Genomic DNA, 26,819 nt, shown 5'->3' with positions numbered 1-26,819 from the left:
CCTTTTCATTATTATTATTATTATTATTATTATTATTATTTTTTACATATAAAGCATCTGCATTTTAACTTGACCTTGCAAAACTCATTAATTGAACTGTACCTCGAGTGATGGTATTTGCGTATTGTATGTACAACAGTAAAAAAACGTGTTGGAGCTCGGTTGGGGGCATTGTGTGGACAAAACCTTTTTGATGAATTGAATTGCTGCTCTGCAGCAGCGATTGCAGCTTCCGTTGATACATTTTGAAGCGGACAACGTCTTTCGTGTCTCCCTATCGACCCAGGTTTAGTCCATACTTCCGTACCAAGCATTGCCTCCACCTGTCTTCCTCAACTTACAGCCACAAGATCAACCCCATGAGGCCTTTTTGCCCCTTTGACCTTGCGGGAACTTGCAACGATGACACCTGTTCCTGGTTTGTTGTTCTGACTACCTTTGGGGAAGCGATAACTGTTTTGGTTCAGGTGATTAGTTGTTGGGATCGGCCCATAATGAGTGATTGAATATTTTTGTGATCATTTTGAAAAAAAAATCCCCCCCCCCCACCCATGTGCATACATTTATTATCAACAGCAGTCAAGTTGCACACAAAGCTTCCCTTTGGGCCTTTTTATCACCAAAACTTTTTTTTTGCTGCAAATGTGTTAAAATGACCAAGAAGAAGGTGATGGACCTTTTATTTATTTATTTATTTTCCTGTGTTACGAATGTCAGGTGAAAGATTGTTATACCTTCACATAGCTAGATTATCAATTGTCTGGACAGGTCGGTGAATGTTTAGGGGTGTCTTGGCTTTGATCATTGGGCTTGTGATGCCGTTTCACAACCACAAATTTCTCAAAAGATGAACTATGATAATATCTGTATTAACCCTTATTTAATGACATCCACCACTGAAGGTGCATGGAGGTTATGTTTTCACCCCTGCCTTGTTGTCTGTCTGTCTCAGCCTGTGGGCTGGACAAGGTGACTGTGCACCTGCATTTCTGATGAATGTTCATCTGAACAGTCATACAATCACAGTGACGTATAATCAAAGCTATGAAGTCGTTTTCTCCAACAACCTCATCTCAGATCACCAGTTTGGTTTCAGACCTGCTCACTCCACCTTGGATATGCTGCTTCTACTCGCCCAACAATGGATGGAAGCCCTCTGTCATACATGACATCAGGGCTGTCTCTGGACGTATCTCGTGTTTTTGATAGTCCGACATCCTGCTTTGCCCTCAAAACTGTTTGGCTGTGTTATCCAAGGCCAACTCCACGCTTGGATTACTGACTTCCTCGACTCTCGTAGCCAACGTGTGGCACTCGATGGAATCCTTTCATCTCCTCTCCCTGTCAAAGCTGGAGTTCCCCAAGACAGTGTTCTGGGCCCAGTCATATTCCTGATCTTCATTAATGACTGAAAAATCCTCTTATCTATCTGCCGATTACTCCACCCTCTGCCATGACATCCCTTATCCTTCAGACAGGCAGGCGGTGGTCTCTTCCCTCACTTTAGACCTTAAAATTGTTTTAAAAAATCACAAGCTGGTCAGACACTTGGAATCTGTCTTTCAATCCTGGCAAATCTCACACCCTCACCATCTACTTTCTTAACAATCCTCCTGAGTCACGAGCAGCCATGGTCTTTCAAACCACAATGGGCCTCCAAAGCCAGCTGAATGGGAAATCCTCCATGGTACAAAGTCCTTCCTTGGCACGCCTGAACTTCTATGCACCTACAAGGCTTTCATCCACAGCCCGGATTTTCGTTTACGCGATAACTCAAGAAGCAAATTGTAGAATTTCATCAAATTTGGTAAAAAGGTAAAGTAAGACAGGGCAATTAAGTGATTAGATTTTGGGCCAGATGTGATAAAGGTCAAAGTTCAAGGTCAACCTCTGAAATGTGACTGTTTATGCCCTAATTCAAGAAATATTGGACAGAATTTCATCAAACTTGGTACAACAGTAAAGTTAGACAGGGCGATTAACTGATTAGATTTTGGGCCACATATGATAAAGGTCAAGGGTCAATTATGTCAATACTCAAGTGTTTGTGCGGGAGAGCGGAGGCATTGTCAAATTGCGGAGACATCGACTGCGCACAGTCAAATTACTCTAGTTTAATTTTTTTCGTTGCCCGATTTGAACAAAACTTGATACTGCACACTGCAGGCAAATGGTGAGTAAGGTGGCCCTAAAATTTTTGCGCCATCGTGTACGGTTTTGGCTGTATTTCGGGAACATGCATATATATATATATATATATATATATATATATATATATATATATATATATATATATATATATATATATATACACACACACACACACACACACACACACACACACACACACACACACACACACACACACACACACGATGAGTTTTAGTTATATATAGATTTGCATCTAATTGGTTCACGAGCGCCAGCCAGAGTGACCACCATATTCGTTATGTCTGTGTGTCTGTCTGTCCAGAGTATAACTCCGTGGACTTTAGTCCGATCTTGATGAAACTTGGTTATGTGTTCGATATCAACGTCGAGTTCTGTTTTCCTGGATGAGGGCTACGCCTATTGTGGGCGGAGCCACGCCCAAAGAATAGCCATTTTTAGGGGTCCTCTGATTAAAAATCTATCTTCTCCTATAGAATTGACTGAATGGAATGGGTTCTTCGGTATTTGAATAGCAAAATGAATTATCTAAAACTTGTCGTTGTCCAATTTTTCATTTTCGTCACAAGGTCAAAAACTTAGAAAATTGCAAATTTTGACAAAAATCATACGACCGCCCAAACTTTGAGAGCTGGGATGACAATATTTTTTTATGCATAATCTTGAGGTCATTCCCCACCTAAAGTCTTGAAACCATTTTGCTCTATCTCGAACACCTTGTCCGTGGTGCCCCCTTCAAGTTTGTTTTTACGCTGATTTCGTCAAAGTATGGATAATCCGTGGAGTGCGAAATGCCATATAGCCTATATGTGACCCTCCAGTACAAAACCAGTCGGAAGTCACAAAATTTCAATATTGAGGAATTGGGTTTATTTCAAAGCTTATTTTATGGGCTTTCAAATAAACCCAATAACTCAATATTGAATTTTTGCGACTTCTGACTGGTTTTGTACTGGAGGGTTACATATGACGTTGTATTGTTCCTGGAATATTCCAGAGGAAGTTTTGCACCAAAGGTCATAATCCTTGACCTTTGACCTTTGAAGGCCAAATTTTTAAAGTTGTGGGAATCAAATTTGGTCTTCGACGAACTAACTCTAATAAGCTATCGCACGTATCCTGTTTCCTTATTTTAATGTCCACAACATTGTTGTGTGACCTTTAAAGGTTATGCAAACTTCAAATTTTGAAAGTAGTTGAACAAAACCGGGTTTTCAACATTTTGCAGCTAATAACCTGTCACCCGTTCCACATCATGTTGATCATTTTTATAACTTGGTCAAACATTATCACATTGTCTCATCCTTGACTTCTGAAATGATCTACATTGTCAAATACCACTTGTGGACAATTGTAGTCTTCAGACTTGTTTACCTTGAATGTGGATTATGCAAAAGTTGTCCACGCATGTTCTCCTGCATGCGAGTTTTCCCGCTCTGCCTGTATTTTGAGGTATGCTGCAAGGCCTTCGGTTTTTGTTTAAATTTAACCAAAATTGTATATTCTAACCTTTTAATGTGTTTTATGTCCAATTTTGACTGATAAAATGCACACATTCAAGATTTATGCTATGGTTTATATTTTGTTTCTCAACTCTGTTTCCATTTGTGAGTCTCATGTTGTTAAGAGCCATACACTTCTTATTTCTGTTTGTTATAAACGAGCTTTGGCTGTGCATGGTGATCGTGGGTATCCTGCTAGTTAACATTCTTCTTCTTTAATGCCCACGCTCTTGTGGGGTTGGCTGGGGAACTTGGGCCCAAGTATTTCACGAACAGGTTGGCCAAGTCTGACATTCAACTCGGGTTAAGGCAGGAATTTGTAATTTGTTCAGAGTGCCAGCGATAGTACTCTTCTTGAAGGACACCGAGGGATCTTTGATGTCCACCAACTGATTCTAGCAGACGGGATATCTAGTTTAACGTCCATCCGAGGGACACTACACACGTTGAAGAATTACCCTACCTGTGAAATTCATGGATGACAGTTTATAGTTGTGTCGGAATGCAAACTCGGGCGAGACAGCTTGGAGGCGAGTGTGTATAGTTGGCTATTCTGATAGCCCCATCCTGCTAGTTCACATATAAATTGATTATAATAATAATATTTAGACTGGTTGACTTTTACTATTAACGAACCACTACTAAAGTATTTTACACAATATGGATGTGCGAATTTATTCGATGACCTGTTGGCTTCACACTTTGCTGAAGGAACACGAAAATCTATTCGCTGGTGTGTGTCAGTCATTTAGTCAGTCATCGATTGAGTAAGTCTGCACTGGTTCTCAGATATGTCATCGATATACCCTGGCAAGGCTCTCCATTGTTGCATGCTCCGTCTTCTTTTTCTTTGGGGGTGGTGATAGACAGCCAAATCTACCTGTGATCGTAGCATATATGCTCTCACTCCCGTTCTCATGCACGCACTGGAGCAGTCAAATGTTTTTGTGTATTTATCACATCATGTCCCACTGCAGGCAGCACATGAAGGAATGTCAACTGTCTCGTGATGAACTTTTTGTGGACATCTTGTCATACAACCTCAATCTGATCGGCTGCACGGAGAGGAGCACTGCATCCGAAATACGTCGTGCTTCTGGTAAGCCGTGGGTTGTGGTCCAGCAGCAATCTCACGTATTCGTTGTGTCCTTACAATAAATATAATGGGAAAAAATTGCTTTGAGCAAGAGATGATAGCATTGTTGTTGCCTCCATTGAGATTTGGAGTGGAACCTCTTTTTTTTTTATTATTATTATTATTATTTTTGAAAAATACATCTATTTACAGTTCATGGTGGATCTGGTACTATATCACATGCAGGACCAAGACATGAGGGAACGGCGAAGTACTTTGGCATGAATTACAGGGGCATTAGTAGATGATGGGCAAATAGACACAGTAAGGGGATTTGAACCTGGAATTACAACCTGAATGATGAACCGTGGTTTTAGACTCTAATTCTAAAAGTGTGAACAACAGTTCCGGTTCCGGGTTTGGAGCGATGAGAGGTCTCCTTCCGGGCTCCCTGCTGACGTTCTTAAAGTTAAGTTTTCCGGTCGTTATTTGTCCCGTTTTAACTGTTTAATTTTCTCACCTACATGTTACTGTGTGCTCCTTGTTCGGTTTTGTTTCAAAAATCGTGCTATTTTGTGAGTATTTTTGTCGACGTTCTTACCTGGTGTTTGAAGCCAAGGCTTTGGCCTAGGCTTGAGACCTACCGGTTCTACTCGGTGTTCGATCGTTTTTTTTTTTTTTTTTCTCCCCATTACCTTCAATTTTCATCCTCCCCACTTTCCAAACATCCCCCATTCTCCCAACTAATCTCTTTCTTATCTCAAAAAAAAAATAAATAAAAAAAATACCCAACAACAGGATCACGATCTCCCGATTCTGCTTCTTCTTCTTCCTCTTAACTTCCTCCTCGTCTTGTTCCTCGATTTTTATCTCCACTTCCATGACCTAATCTGTTGAACTCTATCAAACATTAATATTAACAACAAAAACGATCTTATAATGCTTCATCTTCCTCTCACACATGTGGTACTCTTTACTGTTTCATAATGCACTACTCTTCTGCTATTTTAACAGAATGCTCTCATTTCGAGCACTCCATTCCTTGCCGAAAAAATCCAACTATTACAGCGCTTCTTCTCTCCATTATCTGAATTCGCCTTCATTGCATCCATCAAAAATTGTGCTAAATCGCATCTCTGACCGAAAACTTTTAAAAACCACAGTTTGCCATGGATGTTCGCTTTCCATCAACCATTCTTTTTTTCCAACTTCAGTGCCAACTCACTCCTCTCACCCCTCACTCTCAAAGCAACCATCCCACTCTTCTCCCTCTAAGCCTCCCTCTCACCTCTCTCAAAAATTCCCCCCTCACCTTTCTCCCACCTTTCATCCCCCTCAATCATCCTTCTCAAAGTTGCCCCCCCCTCATCCACCAAGCTGCCTCCCTCCACTGCCCTCTCACCTCCATCTCTTCACTGCACCTCCTCAAATCCTCAACTGCCTTCTTCCTTGTCTCTTGTCCCCCTCTCCCCCTGCACCACAGAGCCTTTTCTCCTCCTCATTCGGCCTCCTCCCCTCGCTATTCTGCAATACCCCACACTCTTTCAACAACCCTCCTTACCTCCCCCCCTCGTCCCTTGTCCTACCCTCCCCCTCCCCCTCCACCTCCTGCACCCAAAGCCTCCTCCCCTTCCTCTTCATTAAAAGTGTGGACCTCAAATATCCGGGGCCTTCGCTCAAACCTTTCAGATCTTTCCATACAGGTTGCCACTGACAAACCAGACATTATCTGCCTAACAGAAACTTTCCTCTCCCAAGACGTGTCTGACTCCCAAGTATCTCTCTCCGGTTACTCCCTCTTACGGTATGACAGACCTGAGCCTCATCCTGGTGGAGTTGTTGCTCTCTTCATCAAAGACTATTCCTCACTCTCCATGCACTGCTCTCACTCCCCCACACCCCCAGGAATACCTCTGGTTACGGCTTCCCCTCCACTCCCACCTCATGTTTATATGTGTACTGTACCGTCCGCCGAACAGTGATGACTCCATCTACACCTCACTATCTGAAAACATGGACCAACTTCTATCTTCTCATCCAAACTCTCTCTTCCTCTCATGTGGTGACTTCAATTGTCATCACGCCAGTTGGCTAGGTGTGGGTACCTCTCTCACCTGCCATGGCACCTCAGCAAAAGCTTTCTGCGACTCATTAGGACTGACTCAATCGGTCAACTTCCCGACCCGGATCTCAACCAATGGTACTCCATCTCTTCTGGATCTGATTTTGACAAATTTCCCTGACAATATCTGCTGCTCTTCCTTCACTCCAATCGGTTCTTCTGACCACGTCCTTGTCAAAGTGGACATCTCTCTGGCTGTTATCAGAGAACCACCTCACCGCCGTCGAGTCTGGCATTTCACTCAAGCCGACTGGCAGGGTCTCCGAGCAGCCATCAAACTTACAGACTGGTCTCCTATCACTACTTTCTCAAACCTCAACTCATCCTGGGAATTCTTTCAAAGAAACTTGCTCTCCCTCATGCACAGATTTATCCCCTCTCGTGTTCAGTTGTCTGACCTTTCCTCCCGCCCTTGGTTTACTGAAGCTTGTGGCGAGGCAGCTGTCCTGAAACAACTTGCCTTTGCCTCATGGAAAGCAAACCCAACTGAGGGCAATCTCAGTTCTTTCCATAAAGCTCAGAACAAGTGTGTATCTACCCTCAGGAGAGACAGAAAACAACATCTTTCTCATCTCAAGTCTGAACTCTCAAACCTCTCTCCCTCCTCAAAATCCTGGTGGCGTTTAATCAATTCTGTTTCTGGTGAATGTTCCCCCTCCATCCCCTCCCTTACCTCAAATGGCCGCACTGCTGATACCACACGTGATAAAGCTGAATGTCTAAACTCGGTGTTTGCAGCTAAATCTTGTGTCCTAAACCCATCACTTTCTCTACCCACTTTACCCAGTCGCACCCAACTGTCCCTGGACTCTGTATCCTTTTCTCCTGACAAGGTGGAGAGCTTGCTTTCAAACCTCGAGTCAGATTCTGCAACCAGTCCAGACGGCATCAGCCCACGTGTCCTCAAAGCCTGCTCTTCTGCTCTTGCTCACCCTCTCTCTGTTCTATTCACCCTCTCATTTGCCCAAGGTCATCTGCCATCTGCTTGGAAATCTGCTAACATCACTGCCCTGCATAAAAGGGTGCAAAAACAGATCCCTGTAACTACAGACCAATCAGCCTTCTCTCAATCATCAGCAAGGTTATGGATTCCATCATCGCTTCAGACATGAAATCCTTCCTCTTCTCCAATGGCTTGATTTCCAATCATCAATTTGGTTTCAGACCAGGTCACTCTACCCTGGATATGCTGCTTCTGCTCTCCCATCAATGGATGGAGGTCCTCAATGCCAGACAGGAAATCCCAGTCGTATCCCTGGACATATCACGTGCTTTTGACACAGTCTGGCACCCTGCCCTACTCACCAAACTCTCTTCCCATGGTATTCAAGGCCATCTCCACTCATGGCTCGCAGACTTCCTCTCCTGTCGCAGTCAACGTGTGGCCCTAAATGGAGTTCTTTCATCCCCTCTTCCTGTGCAGGCTGGAGTTCCTCAAGGTAGCGTTCTGGGCCCTGTTCTTTTTCTGGTTTTCATCAATGATCTCTCTGACTCTCTGGAAAATCCTCTATTTCTCTTTGCCGACGACTCCACCCTCTGCCGTACCATCTGTCATCCCTCAGACCGGCAAGCAGCAGCTTCTTTGCTCACTGCAGATCTGGATAAAATCACAAACTGGTCCAACACGTGGAACATGTCTTTCAATTCAGACAAGTCTCACACTCTCACTATGTCTCTTCGAAAGAACCGTTTAGAACCCCCCCCCATCCACTTTCTCAACAATCCTATGGAAGAAGTCTTTTCTTTCAAGCTTCTAGGTCTCACTATCTGCCATGACCTTTCCTGGGAAAGTCACATTTCCAACCTCGCCTCAAAAGCCAGTCGCCGACTGGGAATCCTCCGTCATGCAAAGTCCTTCCTCGGCCCTCTTGAGCTCCTGACCACTTACAAAGCTTTTGTCCGTAGCCTGATGGAGTACTGCTCTCCCCTCTGGGCTGGTGCTCCTGCCTCCCACCTTTCTCGGCTTCACGCTGTCGAAACCAGTCGAAACCACGAAACCTTTAAGATCATCAGCATCTCCCGCAATGAAGCTGAGTCTTTGGGCCTCTCACTCAATCACCGCAGGTTGGTCGGTGGTCTTTCTGTCTTCTACCGACTCCTCTCCAGCCTTGCCCCCCCCCTGCTCTCTCTACGATTTGTCCCCACCACATTTCCACAGGGCGCTCAAGGTCCGCCAACAACCCCCTTCTGGTAAAACTACCAAAATCACGAATCGCTGCTCATCTTCACTCTTTCATTCCCCTTTTTTCCCGCCTTTGGAATTAACTTCCTCACTCTATTCTTTCCCATTCTTCCCTCCAGGCTTTCAAAACAGCTGTTCACCACCACCTCTTATCTTCCCCCATCCAAATCCTCGATCTTTTCTATACCCGATAATCCACCCAAGCCCACTTCCTTCAATTCCCCTGCTTTCCTTCCTGAAAGTCCCTGTAATGTCCATCTTCTCTTTGCCATGTTCCCTGTCCCATCCCCATCCCTCTCCCTTCCACAGTTCACCTAATGTGTCTGTTCCCCACTGTTTTGTCCCTTCCACTCCCACCCCTCTTGTCTCATGCCCCCTTGCTGTGAGTTGTGTGTTAGCTCTCATACGAGCCTCGACAAGGTATACAAAAAAAAAGCCATTCCAAAGCCTTCATATACAGTTTACTTATCTTTTCTTTTGCTGTGGGTAGCATAGTTTTCTGGGGGGAGGTCACAGCTTTGCTGCTGATGCAGTGCCCCTTGTAGGATGGAGAAGGAATTTGGCCAGGGTGCCCGTGGTAGCTCATCTACTCTTCATGAAGGAAGATGCACCAACTAATGCCGGCAGATGGGACAACCAATTTCACGTGTATCCGAGGGACGGCACACACATTGATTAATCACTCTGCCTGTGAAACACCGGCATGACAGTTGCAGAACCCAGGCTAGACAGATCAGAGGTGAGTGTGTATACCTTTAGGTTATCCTTCGAGCACCATTTACCGATTGCCATTCATAACAATAATAATAAGTATAATTAAAAAAAAAAACACTTTTTACTGTGAGTCAGATTTGTCATTGATATTTTGAACTTTACTTAGCAGATGTAGGTAAAGTTTGGAAAGTCCTGTCACAGCACTTCACACCAATAACAAGGTATTGAATTTGCTTCTGATTATTAAACTGCTCTGTTGATTGTTGTTTTTGTGCCTTTTGTGGTGTCTGCTAGCAAAGTACGTGGAACAGCTGTTTGGAGGGAAAGAGTGCGTGAGTGATGACCACATTGCTGTGTTGCTGGTTAGTCGGGTCAACGAGAGCCTCAACCACAGTACGTGACACTAAACTCTATCATGTATATGAGGTCTAGATATCTGAGTGGTTGGTCTGTGGAGGTGGTCACTCTTTGGCTATCTGCCTATTGTCACAATTGAATCTATACAGTCTGCTTTGGTGAATTTGAACCTTTTGAAAAGGTTCACACATAGCCTTTTTCATGTGAAAATATGCATCTAAATATTACATATGCAAAATTTTAAATGTATGAAAAAAAAACCCCCCAAAACATCCTCTTCTCTCTCTCTCTCATCCTCCCGATCACCCGTGTTGGGATTGGGGTTGCGGGACGTGGCAGGTTGCTTCTGGTTCTGAGTATGTTCTTAGCCTCGGCCTGGTGAAACTGGACTCCCCTTGCTCTCTTCGTGTTTGATTTCCAATTTCACTCCTTTCAAAGCTGGCATCTGTGCTTGTTTTTGTGAAGCAAAACTAGCTTTTAATGTCCACATCATTGAGCTCTCCAACCATTGTTTTCATCTTCTTTGGTCGAAAGTCTCTCTCCACCATCTCACCAAGTTAATCTGATCTGAGCTGAGCTGGAGTGTTTTCTCTTCAGTTCCTGACCCTTTACAAAGTTCAACTTTGCCCCATAATGGAGTACTGCTCCGATGTTTGAGGTGGAACTTCTCTGTCAGTACTCCTTTTTGAGTGCAGTTGGAAGCTATTCGGCTTCTGGATGACAGATCGCTTAATTGACAGTTTTAAGTCCCTGGCCCACCACAGAGCCACATTATCTTTGCGCCTCTTGTACCGTTATCATTGGTGTTGCTCTGCAGTTCCCTTGCCTTTGATGATGCAGGCTTTGATGATAATTTGGAAGAAAAAAATATATATATATTTATATTATCCCCAGAACCACCACATACCACAATGAAGGAACAGCGAACATGGCGGCCGCTGGTTAACCAGGAGATGGTGTCTGAAAGCAGCGATGATAAAACTGAGGATGAAGACGATGAGAGACATTGGGCCAGCATTGCGGAGAACGTGAAGAATAAAGCACCAAAAGGTGAGGTGTTTGATTCAAGGTGGGCTTGTTGTTTTTTTTAAACTTAGCAGAGAACCCGCCCTACAGGCTATCTTCTTCCAACCACGCAACACATTCTTCTGACACATAACCTTCATTTGGGCGTTGTATAGGCAAATGACACCTCTGTATAAGCCAAAACAAAATAAACCAATGTCACCCTCAGGGTGACCCATATCTTGCCAAAAGGTGACCACGTGTGACTTCTTTAAGGTCACACTGAGGTGAACAGAGCTGCTATCCACCAGGAGCGACTCCTTGAGGAATATCTGCCTACGAGAGATTCCGATGAGAATCGTTCTACAGAGTAACCATGAAAAATATGCGTTTGCCTCATAACGTCACCAAATGATGTCATAATGTCTCAAGCTTGACATATGGAGAAAGCACTCATCGAGATGTTCAATTTGAGGTACTACACGATATGGTTCCTAAAACTTGAAAATTTGACCTTGGGGTCAAATATGTTTGACCTCAGGCGTTGACCTTGACCTTCATGGTTAATTGCCACCAAAAATTAATCAGCTGAGCGCCAGACCGTGAACTATATTCCCATGAAGTTTGAAGACGATCCGATCAAAATTACTCAAAAAAAATAAGGGTTTTGTCGACTCCCCTGATTTGCGACAAAGTGACCTTGACCTTTGACCTTGACCTTCAAAATTTTGTGCACTGAAAGGGACCTCTATAGGCCTCTGATATGTGAAGTTACAAAAATTTCCAATGATAACTGTGCTCTGCAGAATTTTTTATACGTGATTACAGACAAACAAACAAAAAAAAACGTACAAGCTGACTAACATATCTTGCAAAAACTTCGTTTTAGCAAGATAAAAAATCTCGGTTTTGTGCATGAAGCAAAAACATACCTACTGCTGATAATTCTAAACACCTCACTGCACTGCAAAACATGGGGACAGGAATACTGCACTGAAAATGGTGGAGACTTATAATGCCCTCCCCCACCTGGAGGTGGCGCTACACGATACATATTTACGTCGAGAATTTGCGTTCACCCCTCACTCCTGAAGATGACCGGCAAAGATTAAAATATCCCTGTACATTGATTGGCGTCATGCTGATCTTATGAAGCAAGTATGGATGTAATCAGCCCAGAATTGTTGGAGTAGCGTGACAAACACCGGTCCGTGAATTATTGTAAGGAAGCCAGATCTAAGGCTCGTCATTCCATCCAGTAATTCAGGAATGCATAGAACACACACACACACACACACACACACACACACACACACACACACACACACACACACACACACACACACACACACACACACACACACACACACACACACACACACACACACACACACACACACACACACACACACACACACACACACACACACACACACACACACACACACACACACACACATTTTACTTCTCCGCCGACAAAGTCGCCGGAGGCATTATGTTTTCGGATTGTCCGTCTGTCCGTGATAGGTTTTCGTTACTACAATAACTTAAGAATGGCTGATGGGATCCAAGTCAAACTTTGGACAATTATGTATAATGATGTAAAGATAAACTGGTCAGTTTTTGAGGTCAAGAGGTCATGTCAGGTAAAGATGTGATACTTGAGAACAGCTGAAGGGATTTAAATCAAACTTGGTACAAGTATGTATAAACCTCCTTGAGTGCATCCATCCACGATAGATTGTTCCCAAAACGTCAAGGTTCAGGTCAGGTCAGATGTGGGAGCATCCACCGGAACATCGTGTTGCGTCCACTTTCCGCCGGTACTCCAGGGGCCTCCGTCTGGCCATCCCCATCTCCTTGAGATGCCGATCAACCTGCTGTAACCACGAGGCACGTGGTTGACCCATTGGCCACCTCCACTCACTGGGCTCCCTCGCTGAGAGAATCTGGTGAGCAGGATCAGCATCAGGAAAAGGAGTCGCATGTCCATACAGTCGCAGTTGACGCTCATGGACCATGCTGGTAACAAATCTCATTTGAGTCTCTCAGCAACCGCTCATTGGATACAAAGTCTGACCAGGATTGCCAAGGATTCTCCGAAGAGACCTGGTGCCAAAGGAATCAAGTCAGGGTCCAAGTCTCATCCGTAGAGCAAGACTGTAAGCTCCAACGACCTGAAGATTCGGACTTTTGTCCTCCTGCACAGGTACCGGCAGCGCCACATCTCATGATCCAGTGAATCCATGACTCCCCAGACCCGACCCAGACGTTTGACCCCTGACTCGCAGCCAGCAGCGACATGAATATCACTGCCAAGGTAAGTGAATCTCTCCATGACCTCAACATCCTCACCACAAACAGGCACAGACAGGACAGCAGCATCCAAGATGTATTGAAAGCCTAGATCTTAGTTTTGACCCAGGAAACCCATAATCCAAGCAGCTCCGACTCCTCATTAATCACCTTGAGGGCCCCAAAAAGGATATCCAGTGTCTGCAAAGATAACTACATCATCTGCGAAATCAAGGTCAGAGATATTTTCATTCCCAAACGCTGGATCGTAGCTTGATCTCTCCGACGTACTCCCCAGAATCCATACAAGTGCTGAAAAGTGTGGGGGCCAGTACACACCCCTGATGAACTCCAGTGGTAACAACTGGAAACAAGTCTGAGATGGTACCACCACATCTTACAGCACTCTCAGTACCAGAGTATAGCTCAGACAGATTAGTTTTGGTGGCACCCCACGAAGACCAAGAATCCTCTAGAAGGCATCCCGATTCACTGAATTAAATGCTTTGCAGAGATCAACAAAAGCTGCAAGAAGCCCCTGCCAAAGCTCTCGTCTGTGTTCAGTAAGGATACGAAGGGCAAGGATACGGTCAATCGTTGACCTCTTTGGTGTAAAACCTGACTGCTCTGGGCACTGTTGCTCAAGCAGATGATGGTGAACTTTATCTGAGTGAAGACCTTGCCAGGCACTAAAAGCAGCGTCACCCCTGGCGATCACACTTCCCTTTCCAGCGAGGGACCACAAGGCTCCTCTTCCAGTCGGTTGGGATGATGCCTGTGTTCCAGGCAGAGCACAGAACTGCAAGCAACGACCTGAGTACAGCATTTCCACCAACCTTATGAAGTGCAGCATGGATGCCACAGATCCCAGGAGCTTTACCCCATTTCAACCAGATCACCACAGCCTGTGTTTCCACAAACGAAGGTGGATCACAGTTGATTGGAAGGTTAGCAATAGGGATAGTAACACCTCTGACATCCAACTCAACAGCTGGTGGATCAGCCTGATACAGCCACTCAAAGTAACCGGCTCGGTGAGCCTTCACTTTGGACTCCTCTGTCAAGAGCCCACCACCTTCCAATGGACAATGCGCAAATTCTCCTGTAAGCAGGACGATAATCACTTGACCACCGGTGATGCCCCCTCACATGCGCTGGAACAGTGCATGTTTGAAGTTGCTGTGCAGTATGCACCCAGCTGTCAAGGGTCAGGGGTCACATTGAAACTCATGTTGATGTGATACCATTGACTATGAGATTTCAAATAAACTAAGTACATTTACCCTGATATCGGCACAAATTTGATATTGAGGTAAAATGGTGTTTGAGGTTTTCGTTAAAAGTTGGAGTAAACAAAGACTTGATGCAGGCGGAGGCATATCAGACGAATTATGTCTAGTTGGATTATATTTATGTATACTAGGGGAAAAGCCAATCAAAATGACGGGTGCACCAAGATCAACAAACGCAGAGGATTACATTAATACACAGTTATGGATTATGTCTGATTAATTTTTTGCAATAGGGGAATAAGGAAATGGGAATGGGTCAAAATGGGATACTAAACATGAACGGGTCACAAATTTAGATGGGATTTCTTTGATGTGCTTCAGATGTTAATGTGAAATGCACAGCCTCGTTAACTTCTGAAATAATGACAAAAAAGCGGCAGTGTGTTGGTACAGAACGCTGGCTTGATTGCTCGATGCCTTGGAAAAAAACAACTCTGGTAACATAATGAAGCCAAAACATGGCTATTGCTTATGTGCATATATAATACATCATGTTTTTATATGTCTTGGATAGATTCCACTTTCACTAAGCCATGAGGCAATTGTATTATTGGCTGGAAGGCTTGAAGCTTGGGGCCGACCCAAACTCTCTCGGAACACATGTGATGCCAATGGGCTGCAACCGTTGACATTTGATGGTGCTTTTTATCGTCACTTTTGGTCTTTTTCACACTGAAGGGAAAACTTGTTGGGAAATCATGGCAATTGTGAATATAACATTTTGTTTTGAGCCATTTTCCCTCGTGCATCATGGAGCCTATTATTTAATTAATATCAGGTTTGAAAGAAAATCGCTGATTACAAAAAAAAATTCCAATTTCACTTTAGATTTATCCTTGTAATCTCAAGCCTGAACTCTCAAATCTGTCTCCCTCCTCCTAATCCTGGTGGAGTCCAGTTTAGTCTGTTTCTGGTGTACGTTCCCCCTCCATCCTCTCCCTTACCTCAAATGGCCCCACAGCTGACGGGGCACGTGAAAAAGCTGAATGCTTAAACTCTGTGTTTGCTTCTAAATCATGTGTCCCAAACCCATCACTTTCTGCACCCACCTTACCCAGTCACACCCAGCTGTTCCTGGACTGTATGTCTTTTTTCTCCTGACAAAGTAGAGAGTTTGCTGTCAAACCTCGACTCGTATTCTGCAACCGGTCCAGACAGCATCAGCCCACAAAAACCTGCTCCTCTGCTCTTGCTCACCGTCCCTCTGTTCTATTCATCCTCTCATTTGCTCAAGGTCATCTGCCATCTGCTTGGAATTCAGCAAACATTACTGTCGTGCAAAAACAGATCCCTGCAACTACAAACCAATCGGCCTTCTCCCAATCATCAGCAAGGTTATGGAATCCATCATCGCTTCAGACATTAAATCCTTCCTCTTCTCCAATGGCTTGATTTCTGATCGTCAATTTGGTTTCCGACCAGGTCACTCTACCCTGGATATGTTGCTTCTGCTCCCCCAACAATGGATGGAGGTTCTCAATTCCAGACATGAAATCAGAGCCATCTCCCTAGACGTATTACATGCCTTCGATACGGTCTGGCACCCTGCCCTGCTCACAAAACTTATCCTCTTAACACAGATATACACTTCCTATGGTATCCATGGACATCTCCACTCATGGCTCGCAGACTTCCTCTCCTGTTGCAGCCAACGTGTGGCCTTTTAATGGAGTTCTCTCATCCCCTCATACTGTCCAGGCTGGAGTTCCTCAAGGCAGTGTTCTGGGCCCTGTTCTTTTTCTGGTTTTCATCAATGATCTCTCCGACTCTCTAGAAAATCCTCTTTATCTCTTTGCTGATGACTCCACCCTCTGCCATACCATCTGTCATCCCTCAAACCAGCAAGCCGCAGCTTTTTCACTCTGCAGATCTGGATAAAATCGCAAACTGTTCCAACACATGAACATGTCTTTCAATCCTGACAAATCTCACACTCTCACTGTGTCTCTCCGAAAGGACCGTCTGGAACCCCCCTCCCTCCCCCAATCTACTTTCTCAACAAACCTCTTGCAGACGTCCTTTCATTCAAGCTTCTGGGTCTCACTATCTGCCATGATCTTTCCTGGGAAAGCCACATTTCCAAGCTGGCCTCCAAAGCCAGTTGCTGACTGGGCATCCTCCATCATGAAAAGTCCTTCCTTGGCACACCTGAGCTCCTGACCCCATACAAAGCTTTTGTCCACAGCCTGATGGAGTACTGCTCTCCCCTCTGTGCTGGTGCTCCCGCCTCTCACTTTTCTCGGCTTCATGCTGTGGGAACCAAGGTATTTAGGATCATTGGTGTCTCCCGTGATGAGGCTGAGTCTTTCGGTCTCTCACTCTCTCACCGCAGGCAGGTCGGTGGTCTTCTGTCTCCTCTCTGGCCTCGACCCGCCCTCCCCCCCCCTCCAGCTCTGTCTGAAATGTGTCCCCCCCCCACCATATTTCCGCAGGCCGCTCAAGGTTCGTCGTCAACCCCCTTCTGGTAAAACTACCAAAATCAAGAATCACTGCTCACCTTCACTCTTTCATTCCTCTTTTTATTTTCCCCCACCTTTGGAACAAACTCCCACACACTCTTCCCTCCAGGTCTTCAAAACAGCTGTTCACCACCATCTCATATCTTCTCCCATCCAAAACCATGATCTTTTCAAATCCCGCTAATCCACCCCAAACCCACCTACTTCAAATTCCCTTCTGTCCTTCCTGAAAGTCCCTGTCATGCCCATCTTGTATACCCCATGTTCCCCGCCCCATCCCTCTCCCTTTCACAGATCTAATGTCTCTGTTCCGCACCTTTTTTTTCCTTCCCTCTCCCACCTCTCTTGTCTTCTGCTCCCCTTGTGCATTTCAGTGTGTTCGTTCTCATACGAGCCTCGACGGTGTATACAAACAAGCAAACAAACAAAAAAAATGATTTCTCCACAATTATTTTGGCAATGAGTTACATGATTCCACATCCTCAAATATGGAATCAGATTTTAAAGCCTGAATTTGCTATCTTAACACAGATATACACCTTAACACAGATTTTTCCCAAGACAGAAAACCCCCTTGGGGAGGGGAGGCAAATTTATCACTACAACCTCCATCGTGTGACTCTTTGTCCTCCCATCAAGTTTGGTAGAGATTTGATAACTCACGGCCGAATGGATAGCAGAAAGACACCAGATTGCGTATTTTCTTTGTATATATATATATATATGTATATGTATATATATATATATATATATATATATATATATATGTATATGTATATGTATATGTATATGTATATGTATATGTATATGTATATGTATATGTATATGTATATGTATATATATATATATATATATATATATATATATATATATATATATATATATATATATATATATATATATATATATATATATATATTTGTGTTACTGAGGAATGCATTTGCAAAACCTGTCTTTCCACGGATCCTGAAGCTATGCTTTCTGAACTGTTTCCACAATTTTCTTTGAGCTGACAGGGCACCATATTACGTCATCCAACTTGAGCCTCATTCATCTCAATAACTGTCATTACCCCACACACACATCGCAAAAAAGTGTGGTAAAGCAATTGCTTCAGTCTCAGTCTGGCAGTCAAACAAAATTGAAAATCATTCCAAACAGAAAACCTGCTGCTTTTAATTAAGCATGTCACAAACACGTATGAAGAAAAAATAATGTGACATGTTAAATAAGGTGGTGTAAAAGATGCTGCATCAATGGCAGTAAACTTCCAATTCAATTTTTATTTTTTCCTCCAGCTTTTAAAATTTTAATTTTATTTCAATTGAATTATATATTTAAACACGACAACATGAATCGCCTTGTTTGCACTTCCTACTTGTTTGTACTTCCTAAAACCTCAAGTTTAACAGTATTTAGCAATTGTACACAATCTCGAGCAATCAAATTTGCTGGGTGCCCTGAGGGCCGAGCAACAGCGAGATTCAGACAAAATAGCAGTGTCCAGCAATGCAACGACAGAGTTAACTTCATCCAAAAGATCTGTTTGTTTAAGTACATCGTTTTCTTCATGATCATTCCAAAATCGTCAGTTTCTCCAAGGGGAGTTGGCAGAAGGTGCAGCTCCGGACTGTTCCGTTTGATCCATCAGCTTCATATGGTTGACGCCGCGCTTGCTATTTAAAGTTCATGAACAAAGCTAATGGAGATCGTGTTCAGAAACGCGCAAGAAAAAAGACCCTTCCCTCGTCCTATTTATCAAGACTGTGTGCGATAAGGTGTTCTATGAACTTGAGGTTTTATTTTTGCATTGTCTCTTTGGAAAAACTACAATTTCCTTCAAATATATATTTTTTAACTTGCTCTTGGCAATTGCTTATTGTGACAAGGTCGTAACTTTGACAAATGGAGCAATGGGTCTTCTCATGGGAAAATGTCTCTGATACCACAATAATGGTGAATATATCCTGTCGAGTTAGAACTACTGAAAGATTAAGTTAATATTTGCATTTTTGTGGCCTGGCCTCTTTATGCTACTGTGCATATGGCCAACCAGGCTTGCCGGAGCTGACGATGCTTCTGGCAGAAGCTTGTGATGGTGAGAGGGATGCACGGTACTTCTTCAATGGTTCAGATGATGCTGCAATGCTGGAGTCTGCCGTGCTGGAGTCTCCTAATGATACCAAGTTATGGCTCAGGCTGGCATACTGTTACCTGGGCCAGGATGATAGGTGAGTGGAGATCTGGTGGTTCTTTGATTTATTAATCAGGTGTTTGACCTGTATATTGGTGTTGGGTCTTTTTTTTATTTTTCTTCTGGGTTAGATATTGGCACTGAATGATGGGTGATGCAGGATGGCGGTGATGCATGTTTTTATTGTGTGGGGGTGGGGAGATCCTGAGAATGTTGATGAAAGGAGAAGACGTCTACAAATTGCGAATTATATCGATGAATCATTCATTCATTCATGAAAGAATTATTTTTATGACCTTCAAAATATCGCTTGCATAAAGCATCTTCCTTGTTTCATTTGACGATTTCCTCACCAGTTCGGGAAATGAAGGCCTTCCCACAGCCTTGAATGCACTATCACGGGCGCTCGAGCTGAACCGCAGTAGCACCGAGATGTGGAGCCACTACTTGGCTCTATTTGCAGCTCAAGGGTCGCACCTCGAGGTGCAGCAAATGTTTGAAGTTGCTGTGCAGTATGCACCCAGCTATCAACTTTGGTGGCAGGTACTCTCAAACCGTTCACATCGGAATTGTGCGACTGTTGTAAAACTTTTTTATTTGCATAATCGACGACGTCTTGATGCATCTGTTAAACATTTCTGCAACTATAAAATTGTATGTTTCCCAATTATCTTGCTTCCATGTTCATCTTGAAGTTTCAATACGAAAATCATTTTGTTTTGATATTTTTACAGGCTGTGGTCGATCAGTTTCATTCGGTTTCAAATTTGACCAAAAATCTGGAACTGCTTGATCGCAGTGTTGGTGCGTGCGTTCGTGCGTGCGCGCGCATTTGTGCATTGAAAAAGTCGTCTTTAACCTGAGTATTATTGTGACATCAATACCAAGCCATTGGTGCACTCATTTCCACCGATCAATTTGATCTTTTATTTTCCCAACCACAAACTCTGGCTACGTAGTTCTCTGGCTATGGTGCAGTAATGCTCGATAACACTTGTCGTTTGCAGATAATACAGTAATCACCATGATGGGACTATTATTATGAGGATCGGTACGAAAGTAATGCGTCTTATTTTATTTCTTGCTTAATATAATTATAACAATGAAAACTAGAATGGCGCTCGGTGGAGCGGCACATACCTCCACCAGGTTAAACGGTTTACGTTTTAAAGGCCGGATCTGCACCTGAACCAGAATCGAATCGGCTTCTTGTCACCGAACCAACTCATCCGCCTAGTTTTGTCATAACTTTTTTGTTTTATTTCATGAGATGTCATGTTTTATTTCGTTTTTGGCCTTTTGTCCACAGCCTGATGACCAAACTTTCACCATCTTTCAATGGTGAAGAATTACTTGACCCTTTGAAGCCTTGCGTCCGGTTTACCAGACGCTATTCAAACCTCCATTTATCCGAGCAGCAGGATTTTTCTCAAGGAACCCAGGGTGGTGGAGCCGAAAGTCTGAGGAGCTCAGGATTCAAAGGGTTTAAAAAAAAAATTAACATTCTTAGATGCAGATCTTCACGAAAATCTAAACAATCAAACACTGAATTGTGAAACTGAAGTTTGTAATCGATCTATTGTCAGCTGTCCACTTGTTTTGCCATCTGAGTGCATTTGTTCCTTGTCTTCTTTCACACACCCAAACGCACTTGTCCACCATGTTTCATCAGAATCTGTCCAGAACTTTTTGAGATATTGTGCTTGTACATGTCACACAGATGCCAACCCTCCCGATTTCATCGGGAGGCTTCCGAAAATTCACCCAAACTCCCGCCCTTACGATCACTATCCTTATCCTCCCGAAATTTTGATATTTTTGCACTGTTCACTAATCAGAATGTACTAGTATGAGAATTGAATGAAAAGCATCGTCTGCTACGTATAGCATGTGGTAACTCCATAACGTTCGCTGCTACCAAATTGTACGTAAAAAATTGCAAATTCAAATGAGGAGCAGCGAAACATTGGGTCTGGATCTCGCTTATGCGATCATGCACTGAGATTTAGTGCATGCGGTATGTGTGCAATACAGTGCATGCGGTATGTATGCACAGTGTATATGCATGCGATACGCTCACTGCATGCAGCTGGGCCCCGTACCAGCCCGGCGGTCGCGACCACCGTGCGGTGTTTAACAGCCGCTAGAGTTCTACGAGTCACGCTGCAGCTGTGGAACATCGACTTCGAAGTTACCAATGCTTCAAGCCCTCGATGTTGATTACGAAATGGCAGAAAAGAAGCTTACGAAGACCAAGAAATGGTCTCAGAAGTACAAGACCGAATACAGTCTCCAATACCCGTGTATTCGAAAGTCTGAAAGAGGAATTCATCATGCGTATTGTACAGTATGCAGCGTTGATATTTCAGTTGAGCACGGAGGTCGCGATGATATTCGGAAGCACGTTGGAAGCAAACGGCACACAGACATTGCAAAGGAGAGATCTTCGAGCACGAGTACCGGTACACTTCTGAATTATTTCACCAAACAAGGGACAAGCGAGGAAGAGGATGTTACCCGAGCGGAACTTCTCTTTAGTGGATTTATTGTGGAACATAACTTGCCCATATCAGTCTCAGATCATGCTGGACCTCTATTTCAAAAGATGTTTCCAGATTCAAAAGTTGCTTCAAAGTATGGATGTGCAAGAACAAAAACTTCAGCAATAATTGGTGAGTTGTCAAATGTTACTGCTTCATCTATTGCCGATATTGCTAGACTAGCTCCATTTAGCCTAGCTACAGACGGTAGCAATGACAGTGGTGAGGCCCAGCTATATCCTGTCCTGATTTCGTACTATGACAACAGTGCTGGGATTGTGAAGCAAGGTTTGCTAAGTTTGCCTGCGTGCAAACAAGATTCCACTGGAGAAAACATTTTCAAACTGCTTGATCATGAGTTCAGTGACAGGAAAATTCCGTGGGGAAATTGTGTTTCCTTTTGTGCTGATAATGCCTCTGTCATGGTGGGCAAGCACAAAGGAGTCGCTGCTTATATCCACAAACAAAATCCAGAGTGCTAAATCATGGGATGCCCTTGCCATATGATGCACAATACGGCCAAGAAGGCGGCTCAGGCCTTACCCATTGAATTAGATGACTTTCTCATCGATATTTACTACTACTTGGACAAAAGTAGTAAACGCGTCAAAGGAGTGAAAGCACTGCAAGAACTCTGTGATGCCCCGACACACAAGATTCTGAAGCATGTCGCAACAAGGTGGCTGTCCCTTGGTCAGTGCCTAGACAGGCTGATTGAACAGTGGGAGCCACTTCGCCTCTTCTTCAAAGAAGAAGTACGAAGAAAAATGCAACCAACTGTAGCCAAGACTCTAACAACGAGCAAGAAGGACGGCACTGTATCTACTGCCAGTACTGGCACTGCAGGATCAAGCACTAGTGGAGCAGCATTCACCACTACCACTGCAGTATCTGCTGCGAAGAAGACAGCAGGGACAGCACCAAAACCAATGCTGAGAGCAGGTAGCATCACCGGCCCTTCATCACGTTCATCTACAAAGCAGATCCCTTCAGAGTCGAGAAAGACTGTGATAGTCCCATCTACAGGCAAAGAAGGACCCAAGTTAAGTTCTGCTTTTGCCAAATCACTTGATAGAAGCTCAGCAAAACCTTCGAATCAGAGGTCTTCTTCCTTGGCTGCACCTACCTCAAGCTCTCTCCTCAAACGTAAAATTGGATCTGGTACTACGAGTCTGACCTCTTCTGCTGGCAGTAAACGCAAGTGTGATCGCCCTGCGGCTAAGTGTACTACGAGTTCTACAACTAAAAGCGCATCTTCCTCAAACACTGTGCAGGAATCTAGAGAAAAACGTGTCAACAGGATGTTCTTGTCTCCACAAACAAAACTCTATTGTTTCTTACTTCGATATGCTAACAAGCTTTTTGAGAAGGGGAATCTTCTGCTCCAAAGAGACGAACCCTGTATTCATCTCCTGCACGGAGAATTGAATGGTCTTCTGAAAGATATCTTCGTACGGTTTTTGAAACCATCGGTTGCTCTGGTAAATGTACCCTTCTCTGACAGAAATCATCAGAAGAATGATGAGGACCTCATGATTGGGAACGATGCCAAACTGTATATAAGGGAACAAAGGAGTCTCAAGAAATCCACCTTCACTCTGAGTGAGTCAGACATCCAAGGTTTCTTCAGTGCAGTTCGCTCATATTATGTGAAAGCCTGCAATTACATCTTCAAAACCTGGCCGCTAGATGATGAATTAGCCAAGCATGCTCAGGTGCTGGATGTTAAGCTACACCAAGAAGTGGGGTTTGACTGTGTGGAGTTTTTCATCAAGAAATTCCCCTGTCTGTTCAGTGGCGGTGATAGTGACATAGACAGTCTTGAGAGTGAATTCGCTCACTACCAGGCAGACGCCTCCATAGCTACAATTGCTACCGAGACAGTGAGAGTGGATGAGCAGTGGCATCGGATTTCACAGCTCACAGATCCCTGCACTGGTGCCAAGAAGTATCCTAATTTGAGCAAAGTGATGAAGGGAATCTTGGTCATTCCTCATTCGAACGCATCATGTGAGCGGGCACTCAGTCTTGTACGGAAGAATCATACTGAATTTCGTCCCAATTTGAGTGTCAAAACCCTGGAAGCTCTCTTAATTGAAAAACTAGCTCATAGCACCCCTTGCTACCAGAGAGAATACAGCAAAGACATAATCAGAAGGGCTAAAAGAGCCACACAGCTGTCACTCAGCAAAGCTGCCATGGAAAAAGCAAGCAGCAGTAGTACCAGCCAGTAAGGTAAGAAAAATATTGCTTCTTTTGTGCTTTTTGTTAATCTTTGATTGTCCCCTAACTTACTAATATTAACATACATGTAACATTAAAAAGTGCACAATTTTCCCCTTTTTTTGTTCAAAAAGTGGGAATTCTTAACATGTTAAATGCTCCAAAATAGGGCTCAGAGGGCACTAGAGAGCGTCTAGAACCCCAGAGCTTCCAGGGCCCTAAGGTGGGCCCTGGACCCCGCCGCAAGGGTCGAGCGCTCCGCGCTCGAGATGTGCGCTTCGCGCACATTATTTGGTGTCGGTTGCAAATCCTCCCTAATTCTGATTTCCAAAAGTTGGCATCTCTGTCATTTTGGGCTCAATCACACAATGGTGAAGAATCGCTTAAAAAAAAAAAAATTGTCGTATCTGGATCGGGATTCGGATCCTCCCCAACATATAATCAATTTGTCCTTGTCACACACCCAAACTGTCCAAGTTTCATCAGAATCCTCCTCTTTTTGAGATATGCTCACAGACAAACAAACAGGGGGTGAAAACATCACCTCCGTCCAACTTCGGTGGCAAAGATAAAGACAGCACAGGGAATTAAGGTAATTTTTTTCGCCCACATAGTCTCCACCAACCACAATATACGTTAATGAGCGCAATGATCCGACTCGTTTTCCGGTGTCACTGTGGTTGCAGGCCGACCACTTCGAGGCTTGTCGACATTGGTTCCCCCGATCTTGAAATGCTTTGCCCAACGTCTAACGGTGCTCACATCAATGGTAGTCGCTGTACACATTCTTTAAGCGCCTATGAATGGAGGAACGGTAAGACATTCAATTGCTGTTCTCTTCTTCGTACGCACATCTTGTCGGGGCAGACATTTTGAAAGCATGGTGTGATGTTGTCATGTGTCCCATCACAGTGCCGCTCAACTTAAAATGAGTGGGAGATAATAACCTCTCGTTGTGATCTCATAGCTTTCCTTCGATGATTTGGTTACAAACCGAAGCATAAGAGGCATTACTTTCGTACCGACCTTTGTACTCGCCACAGCTGGAAGGATGTCGCTGGGGTTCTTTTATCCAAAATTGAGTTTTCATGTTTCATGAGATGTTGCTTGTCTGCAGAATTGCTGCTCCTTTATTAATGTGGAATTTCCAAGCAAGTTGATCTTTCACATTTTGGTGTGCTGTTGTCAGCTTAAAAAAAAATTGTCATCACGTCGTTAACTGATGTTCAATGTTTATACATTGGAATATTTTGAATGAACTTCTCAAATGCCTCCCTTTGCTGACACGTCACCATGCTCTTGCATCCAGTACCTTTCGCTGGAGCACTCTTTTGAAGGGAAGAACTTCGTGAGCTCTTGCCTTCAGCAGTACCTGATGACCAAGGCTGAGGCCGGTTCTCATACAAGGACGTGCTCTCGGCGACTACTTGAGACCTTGCTTTACCGTGTGCAGCTGCACATGTGTAGTGGACGGCTTCAAGCTGCTCTAGCTATCTTCCAGGTGACGTGCTCTTTTAGTACTAGGTGTTGGATATGCAATCCAGTTATTAGGTGTACTAACAAGTTGCCCATGCCCACACGGGATTCTAAACGGGGTCGGGATGAAGATGGCAAAAATGCAAATGGTGTTTTCTGTCATCAAGCTGGTTAGCTGGGAGAGCAACAATTCACATTTATTGCCACGTCTGATGCAATTCAAATGCTCTAATGGTGGCGAGGTGCTCCATTTGAAACTGTTTGTTCGACATATGTTGCTTGTGAGTCACCATGATAGTGCTTTGTTTGGAGAAGGTCGCACCCATCCTCCCACCACTCTGTTCACATCCATTTGTAGTTGTCCACTTCTCGCAAATCTTTGTTTTCAATTGCAAGCTCATGTTCTCAGATAGTGGTTGCTTTTTACTGTTTACTTGTGCAAATTTGTGGAACTATGAACAAACAATTATGGAAATGTATGACTTGTAAAGTTGTCATGTGTGGAAAATTTATCGTTTGATGCATTGTTGTTTTAGGAAGCTTTAAAGGCTGGGAGCAAACGCCACAACTATGTGGCAATGTGGCTATCCCGGCATGACCGTGCACTCGCCTGGCTCTCCTACCTGCACATCGTGGAGTTTAACCGCCTTCCCGAAGGCATTGAAGATCCCATGGCACCATTTCCTGGGCACCTTGTTTGCTCCCAGTTGCCGCTTATCCCATGGAACAATGTTGTTGACCTGTACACTGCACCTGATACCTTGCTTGCATTGTTGAATGGTATGGGAACTTCAAAGACTCTGCATCGCTCATCTCGTCCTTTACTTCACCTTCCCCCATCCCCTTTCCACTCCCCACCCGTCCTATTGTACTTCCCTTATATGTACCGTCCGACTCGTTTTCATGCCATTCTCTTGTGCGATTTTTATTTTTGACCACTTGCCTTATTCCAAAGACTCGGGATGATTTGGTAATGCCTATGCAACATTCATCCACTTTTATCTGTCATTTCAGAAGCTTTGACTTCTTGCCAAGATGCTGAGAGTGGTAGTGGGGGTGAAGAGGGGGAAGACCCTTTTGTTGCCATCTATCGCAACATGGCACGACTACTACTACTTTGTTCTCGGTATTTTTCCTTGGCGTGATCCTCTTTGTCCTTTGAAAAGAATGTTGGGAAAAGGTTATTTTTTTGTTTTTGTTAAATGGCAGTTCAG

At 44.0% G+C, this 26,819-nt stretch overlaps 1 protein-coding gene across 4 annotated transcripts in view; it reads left to right on the top strand.

Annotated features, from left to right (window-relative positions):
* Positions 1-26,819, top strand: part of ZFC3H1 (zinc finger C3H1-type containing) — a 127,975-nt gene that overhangs the window by 69,435 nt on the left and 31,721 nt on the right. For all 4 annotated transcript variants that reach the window (XM_085873076.1, XM_085873074.1, XM_085873075.1 and 1 more), the window contains exons 17-25: positions 287-418; positions 4,649-4,770; positions 10,059-10,157; positions 11,016-11,171; positions 19,229-19,403; positions 19,723-19,909; positions 25,439-25,630; positions 26,142-26,385; positions 26,620-26,731. In XM_085873076.1, the coding sequence (XP_085729202.1) occupies positions 287-418; positions 4,649-4,770; positions 10,059-10,157; positions 11,016-11,171; positions 19,229-19,403; positions 19,723-19,909; positions 25,439-25,630; positions 26,142-26,385; positions 26,620-26,731 (1,419 nt within the window). The remainder of the gene's footprint in view (positions 1-286; positions 419-4,648; positions 4,771-10,058; positions 10,158-11,015; positions 11,172-19,228; positions 19,404-19,722; positions 19,910-25,438; positions 25,631-26,141; positions 26,386-26,619; positions 26,732-26,819) is intronic.

The sequence above is a fragment of the Eptatretus burgeri genome, chromosome 3 (genome assembly GCF_056783735.1).
Source record: "Eptatretus burgeri isolate ZD-2024b chromosome 3, Ebu_testis_v1, whole genome shotgun sequence".
Classification (NCBI taxonomy): domain Eukaryota; kingdom Metazoa; phylum Chordata; class Myxini; order Myxiniformes; family Myxinidae; genus Eptatretus; species Eptatretus burgeri.
The sequence above is the reverse complement of the archived record's forward strand: the minus strand, read 5'-3'. Positions and strand labels throughout refer to the sequence as shown.